The sequence below is a fragment of the Chrysochloris asiatica genome, unplaced genomic scaffold, assembly GCF_000296735.1.
Source record: "Chrysochloris asiatica unplaced genomic scaffold, ChrAsi1.0 scaffold00113, whole genome shotgun sequence".
NCBI lineage: Eukaryota > Metazoa > Chordata > Mammalia > Afrosoricida > Chrysochloridae > Chrysochloris > Chrysochloris asiatica.
In genome coordinates this window covers 6,955,491-6,966,295 of record NW_006408631.1, presented here as the reverse complement: position 1 = coordinate 6,966,295, position 10,805 = coordinate 6,955,491, and the positions used below count along the sequence as shown (strand labels likewise).

Sequence of the window (10,805 nt, the reverse complement as noted above, 5' to 3'; positions counted from 1 at the left end):
GGCATTTATCTTAGACAGGAGGAACGTTTTATTTTTCTTCATTTTCTAAACTCAAGTAAAAGAATGAAAATATACAAATCATTAGTAATATTTTATGATATAACTCAAACTCACTGAGTAAAACATCAGTTGCCATCAATTCAAATTCTGTTCATGAGGACTCCACATATGCAGAGTAGAATTATAGTACAGACGGTTTTCAGTGACTGACGTTTTTTAGAAGCTGATCACCAAGTTTTTCTTCTAAGGAGCGTATAGGTGGAATTCAAGTGCCCTTCTTTCTGTTAGCAGCAAGCTCTTTAACTATTTGCATCACCCAGGGGCACCAATCCACTGTGTGGGATTAACTTTAGGTCTGACACTCTAGTCAAGGGTAACTTCTTGATAGAAACATAGTTGATTCTCATTATTAAAAAAATATACACAGTACAGTAACCAATTTTTGTGCGTTGAGATCATTATTTAATACTAAACCAATAAAAGCCTTGTGACCAACAGCTGCTTTGCTTCTCCTATGAGTATTTCTTTGTTTGGGCCTAATAAGCGTTTATATAGAAAGCATGAATGATTTTAAGAGGTTATTCAATTTAAAATTTAAGACTACCACATTCTTTCCTTTGAAGATTAAAATAAGAAAAAAAAATCCAATTGGAATATAAGAGATATAGGCAGACAAAGAACTTATAAAAACTAGGCAGACCTTTGTCTCTCTCTAGTTGTCATGCTTGTTAGGTGCCATCAAGTCAGTTCTGACTTATAGTGACCCTATGCACAACAGAGCAAAACTCTACCCAGTTATGCATCATCCTAGCAATTGTTGTTACGCTTGAACCCATTGCTACTGACATTGTGCCAATCCATCTCGTTGAAGTTTTCCTCTTTTTCACTGACGCTCCAATTTACCAAGCATGGTGTCTTTCTCAAGGACTGGTCCTTGCTGATAACATGTCTGAAGTGTGAGACATGAAGTCTCGCCATCTTGGCTTTTAAGTAGCCTCTGGCTGTACTTCTTCCAACACAGATTTTTTTGTTCTTCTGGCAGTCAATGGCACTTTTAATATTCCTTCTAACAACATAACTAAAATGCATCAGTTCCTCTATAGTCTTCCTTATTCTCAGTCCAACTTACATATGCATATGAAGCTATTGAAAATGCCATGGCTTAGGTCTGGCACACCTTAATCCTCAAAATGACATCTTTGCTCTTGAACACTTTAAGAAGTCTTGCGCAACAGATTTGCCTAATGCAAAATATCATTCAATTTCTTGACTGCTGGTTCCATGAGTGTTGATTATGGATCCATGCCAAATGACAACTTCAATCTTTTCTTCATTTAGTATGATGCTATTTATAGTTTTGAACCTTTCCTAATTTGAAACCATTTCAGCATTCCCTTCTTCTATTAGAACAACTGCCTCTTAGTCTATGAACCTATCAAATAGGGCTGCTAATCTCACGGTCAGCAGTTCTAAACTACCAGCTGTTGCACAGGAGAAAGATGAGGCTTTCTGCTCCCATAAAGATTTACAGCCTCAGAAAACCTTGTACAGTATCCCTATGAGTCGGCACCGACTCCACGGCACATAACAACAACAACAAACATCTTTTTGGTATTCTCTGCTTTCAGTCAAGATCCATCTGACATCAGCAATGATATCCCTTGATCCACATTCTCTTCTGAATCCAACTAGAATCTCTGTAAATTTTCTGTCAATGTATGGTTGCAGCCGTTTTTGTATTATCTTTAGCAAGATTTTTCTTGCATGTGATATTAATGATATTGTCCGATGATTTCTGCACTCCATTTTGTCACCTCTCTTTGAAATGATCATAAATATGGATCTCTTCCAGTCAGGTGGCCAGGTAGCTTTCTTCCAAATTTCTTGGCATAGATGAGTGAGTGTCTTCAGTGCTGCTTCAGTTGTTGAAAGACTTCAATTTGTATTCCATCAATTCATGGTGCCTTGGGTAAGTATCAACTCACCCTGGGTATTTCAAAATTAGAAGAATTTGTTTAGAATTATGTGTTTATCTATAGGTGGCACAATCTAAAACTACCAAATTACGAAATAAACCTCTACTTACTTTGTATTAATGAAGCAGGTAGGTAGTTTCTTATTTTCTTGAGCACTTAAAGGATTCAGTTTGAACAAATCTTCTAATTCTTTGTAGGCCTAGCTTCAGTACCACAGAGGGTATTCACTAGTATCACCATGTGATGTACTATCAAAGATCCGGGACAGCACCCCTGTTTATGCAACATGCAATTCCAAAGGTTAAGCAGTCCTTACCTGATAGATTTCTTTTCCATTGTTTCCCAGAAAGGCCTTTTCATATTATCTGCAAATGTTAAGTCTTCTTCAGAGAAAGAGCTTCTTCATTGGATGCTTTGCTAACTTTTCCCAGATAACACTGATTTAGTGTTTTTCCCCAAATCAACTGTGATCACTCAAGCATCTTTATGAGTTTGGGAGACTGAAAATACTTGTATACATTTCTCTAAATATTTTGGAAATGTTGTATTTTACCAAGGATTAATACGGTTAAAGGGAGCATGGTGGCTCCATTGGACAAGTACTAGATTGTGGAATACAAGGTCAACGCCATGAGTCCATCAGCTGCTCCGAGGAAAAAAGATGGGGCTTTCTGTTCACATAAAGATTTACAACCTTGGAGAACTTATACAGGGTCACAATGAATCAACAACAACAATATGGTTAACATAGTCTTTTATCACAAGCAGAGTCTAGAAAAGGAATAAAATATCATTCATAAATTCATCAATACATATTTAATGAGGACCTCTTACATAAGACGCTGTAATAGGTGCTATGTGGAACAACTGAAACTAGACAAGGACCCTGACCTCAAATAATTCACACAGTGCTTCAGGTGACAAGACATAGCCACGTTTATGGTACAAGGTAGACAGAGGATGACTGGTGTTGTAAGAAGGGCTAAATACAAACTCCAACACATTTCCTAAGAGAAAGTGACCAACCTTAAAAATCTGGAAATCAGCAATTACCATGCTGCATTCTGAATCTCAAAGTCCAGTGAAAACCTTTCTGTGGGAGACCATCTGAGTATAATATAAATTACTATTGAAGAATTCTCACTAGAAATTCTAAGGCACAGATCATATTATTTTTCCAAACTGTGATCTCTTCCTGGTACCAGAGAGGTCACCAAGGTTAACCAATATCCATCCACATGGCTACTAGGTGTTTTGAGAATGGTTTCTTCCAGATTGGGCTGTCAGGTTTCTTGAGTCTGGGGAGTATTTTTTTGGATCTACTCTAAGGCAGCAGTCCTGGTGTGGCACAGTAGGATAAGCACTGGACTGCTATCCTACACTGGTCAGCATTTCAAACCCACCAGCTGCTCCTTGGAAACCCTATACAGGGTTGTTATGAGTCAGAATCAACTCAATGACACTTAACAACAACTATAGCAGGAGTCTTGATGTGGTGTTAAGGAATAAATATTGGACTATTAACCACAGAGAGTTGGCATTTCAAACTCATCAATCGCTTCTCAGAAACCCTATGTAGGATAGCTATGAGTTGGAATCAACTTGAAGGCACTTAATAACAGCAACTTTATGGCAGATTACAACATAACTTTCAAAGCACATTTCATCCCTTATTTCATAGGCTGTTGATGATCTCTGAGAATAGTCTGGCACCATAGAAAGGGCAGTCAATATACCAGCATTCAAATTTTGTCTCTCCAACGAATTGTGTAGTGCTATGGGCTAATGCGTCAGACTGCAAAGCCATTTGAATTGCAAGGTCAGTGGTTCAAGCTCACCAGCTGCTCCTTGGAAACCCTATACAGGGTCGCTATGGGTTGGAATCGACTCGACGGCACTTAACAACAATAACAACAACAACTTGAATTACCGAAGTCTTGGTATGGCATTGTAGGATAAGCACTATACTGTCAACCGCATGGTCGGAGGTTCGAACCAAGCAGCCACTCCTTAGAAACCCTATATAGTGTTACTCCATGTCACACAACAACAACATCCGATCTACTACTTATATCTCAGTTCTCTATCCTGTGAAATGAGGGATTTGGTCACTAGATCTCTTCCAATGTTTCTGTATCATTAAGTGGGTAGGGCAAATTTTATTATTGCTATTTTATGGATAGGGAAACTAAACCCAAGGTCCTAGAAATTATAATTCATATACAGTACGCAAGATTAGAAGTCAGGCCTACAAGGACAAAGTATTTTCTAATTATCATGCACAGAACCACACCTACCAATTGTGGGCAAAAGTACAAATGGAGGTTCACATAGCATTCGTCTAAGTATTTAATTTATAAACAAAGCTAACAAACTGTTAAAATCTACTCCACCCTTGAGAAGTGGCTCTTCACAAAGACCTAGAAGGCCAAGTGTGACAAGAAGTCTTGGATCCTCCATGGTTGAGTCTGGAAGGTGACAGGAAAGGAAAAGCTGAACCCTACTGAACTCCACCTTCACTAGAACGTCCCAAAGTGCTGTGAGGTCACATGTGAGCACATGGGTCCAAGGCCTGCTCAAAGTACAACGAACAGCCATTTCATAGACACAGGGCGTCAGTACAAAAGCCCAAGCAGGCTCAGAAAGTGGGTTGCCCCTATTTATACAGGTAATTCCAGAGTTTACATATACTGGGAATACTGTCTAGAAGCTGTTCCCAAATGGGACATCATCATCTTGGCCATGTGAGTAGCCAGAGGGAGACCAGAGTTCCCCAGGGCAGAGGTCCCTTGTGTTTTGGTTTAAACTTTGTGATCATATTAGCCGTAGGCTCAGCCTAAGAAAAAAGAAAATCCAGGAACTTTCTTGCCTAGTTATTTGAGACCGGGTTTTCTAAACCAAAAAGACAGCATACCAGCTCATCAGATGTTCACTAGCTGTGAAATCTCAAGCAAGTTACTGAATACCTCAGAGCCTCCGTTTTCTCATCTTTAAAATAGGTATACTAATTGTGCCATTGTAGGATAAGCACTGTACTGCTAATCACAAGGTTGGCAGTTTGCAGGAAAAAGATGAGAATTTCTGCTCCTGAAACAATTTGCATCCTCCAAAACCCTGTTGTTGTTATGTGCCGTGGAGTCGGTTCCAACTCATAGCGACCCTGTACTGGGTTTCCGAGACTGTAATCTTTACGCGAGCAGAAAGCCTCATCTTTCTCCCGCGGAACAGCTGGTAGTTTGGAACTGCTGACCTTGAGGTACACAGCCCAGTCCCTATTAGTTGGAACCCACTTGCAGATACTTAACAACTGGACTGTTAACTGCAAAGTCCTGTTCAAACCCACTCTTTGGAAGCCCTACGAATCGGAAGTGACTCCATGGCATTTAACAATATTATGACCAGTAAATGAGATTGCACATGTAAAACACTTGGCAGATTTTAACAGCTGGGTAAATGTTGCAGGGGTTCTCTCTGGTCTTCTAAAGCAAATTTACATCGAGGTTTTTCTGGATAATTATATAAGCATAATTACACCCAAGTACTTTGATAGTCAAGGCTCAGCTCCCCTCTCCAATAAATGGTGGAGGCGATGGTGGAAACCGGCACCACCCACACCACCCGAGGCGTCAGCTGCAGCCCACGTCCCGCCTGGCCTGTATCCAACGACTGCCCGATGCAGACGAGCTACAGCCCAGGATTTGGAAGTGGTTAAATCGCAATGTGTCCATGAGTCATGGATAGATTAGGAACTGAAACCGAGTGTAAGCGCACCGCCTGGCTCATCCCTCCAATGCTGATGGTTTAAGTAGTGAAAAGTGGCAGCGGATAAAAAACGGCAGGACCCAGAGCTAGCCAGGGCTTCACATCCTCTCCCCGCCCCCTTCCCCTCTGGGCTCACGCAGCCCTCACAGTCTTGGAACAGGTCTCGACGTCTCTCCTTCGCCCGGAACGACGGAGGCTAGGAGCAAGTCGGGGCACCTCGCACCTCCCGGGAGCGGGAGCCCAGCCAAGTCTAGCGATTGCCCGCCCCAAAGCCAAGAGGTTTTTAACTGGCAAGCCCGGGCATTCCTCCATCCCCTCCCCTCCGGTAAAACGCATTCCAAGTGGCCCATTTCTTCATCCCAGCCCCCTCCTCCTCCTATCATAAAACTTTAAACCGTGTGTCCAGTTTCTTGTGGACCAAGAATTGTAAGCAGCCCTTTCTGCTACAGTAAAAGGACAGTCGTGACTGGGAACGAGAAGACAGACTTTCTGTAAAACATCAACAAAGGACTATATTTAGTTCTGAGCTCTCCGCCTAAATTCCTCTTATTTTTTCACTCTATGCTTCCAAACGACTGGGTTGGGGAAGTGGGAGGAAGGAGGCGGGGGGAGCAGCGGAGAAAGAACAGCTGTGCCTCCGCCTCTCAACTCAATCTCTATAAACAGCCAATCACAAACAGGGGCTACTTTTTACCCAATGAAGCATCCCAAACTGATAAAAACCTTGGCGGTAGCCAATGAAGAAAAACATGGGGGTGTGAGACTTGTTCCCTAGAACCAATGGTGACCAAGTCTGGGAGAGGTAATTCGAGCTGAAGTGTGGGTGTGTGGTGCAAAAGCTTCCTATTTCCAAGACCAAAAACCTGCTTTACAGACTGAGCATGCCCGGGCTAGCCGCGAGTGCGGCCTTGACTTATGGATTGGTGCTGGATCCAAGTCTCCGGGTTTTGCTTACAGCCGAGAGGGGTATGCGGTGGGCGAGGTCCTCAGAATACCAGCTGGACTGGGGTTGTGGTTTTGAGACGCTTCTGTGTTCCAGGCCCAGGTTTTCCGTTTTTTTGTCCAAGGAAATGTTCTCTAGAAAGGGCAGAGTAGTGTTTCTGAGAAGAACGGTTCAGAAAGAACTGTGCCGTGAGAGGAGAGTCTCCGCTTGCGACCACTTGTACTCCGCGACCCCCAATTTGGTAGGCAACCACCAATCACCCGCTTGTGGCGTGTAAATCCTCCCGCTTTGGGGATGGAAGTCGGCAAGAACCCAGCCCATTCCCGGGGCGGCCCGCTGTGACCACTCGCTTCTCATAGTGCCGCCGCTTTGTGCACGAACCCCGGAGCCGTAAAACAAGGTTACTTCCGTCTTCCCATCTAAATGTTCCTAAACCCAGGCCCCCCAACACACTTCTGTAGTTGCTAAGGCACGCCTGGCACCCCAAGTCCCCACTCTAGACTAAAACTGTGAGCCCCACCCCCTGGCCCCGCCCCTCCCGGCCTTGGAAAAACCCGGAGTTGTGGAGGACCGGGCGCTATTGGCGGCGCACTGGGCATGCTCGCCCAGAAGGGGCGGGCCGGGCTGCGCGCGGCGAGTAGGAAGCCCTCGCCCCGCAGAGGCTGCGGGAGAGAGCGCGATGGGCCGCAGCGGTGGGCGCACGCTCCGCGGGGACTCATGCCACGCGCGTCCCAGCCCGGCGCGCAATTAGCAGCCGCCTCCGCAGCCCGCTGTCGCCGCCTCCCCGCCCTCCGGGGCTGCCGCGGCAAGGAGTTCCAGCCGTCGCCTCGCGCAGGCTGCTGGCATTGTCCTCCCGGTCCTCCGCCTGGGCTGCCGCTGCCGCCAAGGGTTGCTGCGGGGTCCCGGACCCACGCCCCAAGGACGCGTCGTGGCCGCCGGCCGGCCGGCCCGGCACCCGGCCGCAGCTTCGTGATATCTGAGCCTTGTGATTCTTGGCCACCCTCTCCTAGGATTTTCCTTTGGAGCTGAAAAAGGGGAGTAGTGCCGCCGGCAAGCCAGCTTCCCCCGGCGCTCAGCCCCGACGGGGCCGCGGCAGGCGCGGCGAGAGCGCCGACGGAGCCATGAGAGAGTACAAAGTGGTGGTGCTGGGCTCGGGCGGCGTGGGCAAGTCTGCGCTCACGGTGCAGTTCGTGACGGGCTCCTTCATCGAGAAGTACGACCCCACCATCGAGGACTTCTACCGCAAGGAGATTGAGGTGGACTCGTCCCCGTCGGTGCTGGAGATCCTAGACACTGCGGGCACCGAGCAGTTCGCGTCCATGCGGGACCTGTATATCAAGAATGGCCAGGGCTTCATCCTTGTCTACAGCCTTGTCAATCAGCAGAGCTTCCAGGATATCAAGCCCATGCGGGACCAGATCATCCGTGTGAAGCGGTACGAGCGCGTGCCCATGATCCTGGTGGGCAACAAGGTGGACTTGGAGGGTGAGCGCGAGGTCTCGTATGGGGAGGGCAAGGCCCTGGCTGAGGAGTGGAGCTGCCCCTTCATGGAGACGTCGGCCAAAAACAAAGCCTCGGTGGACGAGCTGTTTGCCGAGATCGTGCGGCAGATGAACTACGCGGCGCAGCCCAACGGCGACGAGGGTTGCTGCTCGGCCTGCGTGATCCTCTGAGGCGCCCGCGGTCGCCGCGAGACGGCCGCGCTTTGCTCACAAAAGCCAAACGTCCAGAGTCTTTAAATGTGATTTCTCTCTGGCTTTGAGATTGGAGACGACTTTGCATTGGCCGAGGTGTCCCGGGAACTCGGCTGGCCCCCGTGGCCGATGTCCCCTGCCTCCTCCTGTGACCGAGAGGTGTCCCGTTTTCACCATCTGAGACCCTGGTGGAAATGTAGCTCTTGCAGCATGTACGTTTCTCTGTTGATTTGGTTGATGCATAGCTCCCCATTTAAATCGCCCTTAGGGCCCCGTATTGGCAGCTTCACACCGACAAGCAAAAGTTCCAGCCTGGAAAAAACATGGGGTGGGGTGGAGGAAGAGGATTGGGGAGAATGGAGAAAAGGAAAGGGACGTCTTTTTTTGTGTGTGTGGCCAACAACCGTTTTCTAGTTCCAACTTTCAAATACATGGAAGGAAGTCCGGGAGAAACATGAAGGAGCAGGAGTAGAGGAAGAAACTTAGTGTTTTTCCTTGTTTTCCAAGGAGGAGCTGGAAATTAAGATCGGGTTTCTTTTCTGCCAGCTTGGAAGGGCAATCCCGTGACTGATTGTGATTCTGAGGATGTCTATGCAAAGTTGGATTCTTGTTACAGTGTATCCAATCCGAAGTATTGCACATCTGAACTGGGACTGTTAACACTGATGCCAATACAGTGTGGGTTGCCAGAAAGTGTCTGCTGATATTTGTGGAAAAAAAGATCTATTTTGTTTACCTACTGTATCAAAGGGGAGTCTGGGGGGAGAATGGTAGTATTTTTTTTTTTTTAATCAGCTGTGAAAAAAAAAATGTTACAGATCTGCACATTTTTGTGTACTGTTGTGTGTGTGTGCTTTTTTATTTTTTAGTTTCTTTTTTGCTTTTTTTTTTTTTTATTTTAGCAGTAACAGATTTTGATGATTAGCTCTTTAAAATACAGTACAAAGACTTCCTAAATGTGATTCAGGGCCCCCAGCACCCCTGTGTCTGCAGAGTGCCTTCAAAACTCAGCTGTTCAGCCGGTGCCAACCTGTGAACGTCCCACCATAACCCAGTATCTGATAGTGTCCAACCCACTTCCCAGTTTCCTTTCAGTAATCTTCCTGAATAGAACTAGGACAATAGATCCTGTTGTTCGTGAATTTCTTTATTATTTTCAGCTTTTAAAATGTAATTTTCATGCCTTGCAGTTCTCCCCGCCCCCCTCTTTTTTTGTGTGTGTGCTTCATTTTGTTCAACTTTTCAGGTATTAGGTCCTTTTGTATTTTACAATTTTTTTTTCCTATACTGGTTTTCTGTTCTAGAGTGTTCCTCCAGAAGCAAAGAGCAAAATTTACTATTGTGATGTACCAAGAGGATTCTAACTAATTGTAATTTTTCATTCCAGACATGCATTTAATTGTTGTCTCTTCATTTTAAGACTTTTAATACAAATGTCATTTTTAAGAAACAAACCCAAAGCTATTGTTTGAGTTTCTCTGTTTGGTATTCAGTGACTTGATACAGTATCCTGCTGGAGGGAGATGATGTATGATGGCCCCAAGAGGTCAAAATTTGAAGACAAAAGTATCTTAGTGATAAGTTGGCTGGCAGTGCACCCAACTCCTAAAATACAGAGAAAATCATCAAATTGTAGGTAGCCCGGGAACAGGGCCAGAACATCTGACTACAGAATGGGCAGGTATATTGAATCATTGCTGACATGGAACAATTTATTTCACTGAAGGTGGGGAAGGAATATTGCCTGATATTGCCTGAGGTCTGGGAAAGTAACCATCTATCTGGCAGGGTTGCTGTAGTGAAGTACCATGGAGTCAGACTCTTAATTCCCCCGCCGCTGGTTTGTTGAAATTATGTCATACATCAAGTCAGAAACATGATTTGGGAAAATGGCTTCCAATTTTCAAATGAAGTCATGTCTAGCTCGTAATACTTATGCAGTGCATATATATGAGTTGTAGATGGTGCATGGTGCCTCAGCTTTTTTGAGTTTGATTTGGAACTACATCATTATATTTTAAAAAAAAGAAAGATCTACATTCTGTATATTTTGTGAAACGTATTTGACCTCTTAAGTTTTTCCTTCTAACAGTAGGAGGCAGTGTGAGCTTTTTGTTTTTTATTTTATTTTTCCTAAGGAGAACTTTAATCCACAGTACTCATAATCTCTGTAGAGTAAAAGAAAATAACTGAGTATTTTGCATAATATAACAGAAGCACTTGATGTATCTTAAATCTGTGAAGTATAGATAAAATCTTTTGAAGGGTCTTCTGACAAGCAGCTGTATTCCATTGTGACAGAGACAAGAGAAATTACAGCCAGCAAGTTTCTTTAAAGTTGCATTAACATACATTACTAACATATACCTTTAAGGCTGAGTATTTTGATCTTGAGGAATATAGAATTTTACCTGTGAAAGTCCTACAGCC

General features: G+C 44.8%; 1 protein-coding gene across 1 annotated transcript; it reads left to right on the top strand.

Moving 5' to 3' along the window:
• Positions 1-7,802: 7,802 nt before the first annotated feature.
• LOC102821306 (ras-related protein Rap-2a-like) lies at positions 7,803-8,354 on the top strand. Its single transcript, XM_006867964.1, has one exon. The coding sequence runs from the start codon at positions 7,803-7,805 to the stop codon at positions 8,352-8,354; it is 552 nt and encodes a 183-aa protein (XP_006868026.1).
• Positions 8,355-10,805: the final 2,451 nt, after the last annotated feature.

What these genes read in the sequence shown, in the direction of transcription:
- LOC102821306 (XM_006867964.1), top strand. Translation starts at nt 7,803, where the DNA reads ATGAGAGAGTACAAAGTGGTGGTGCTGGGCTCGGGCGGCGTGGGCAAG.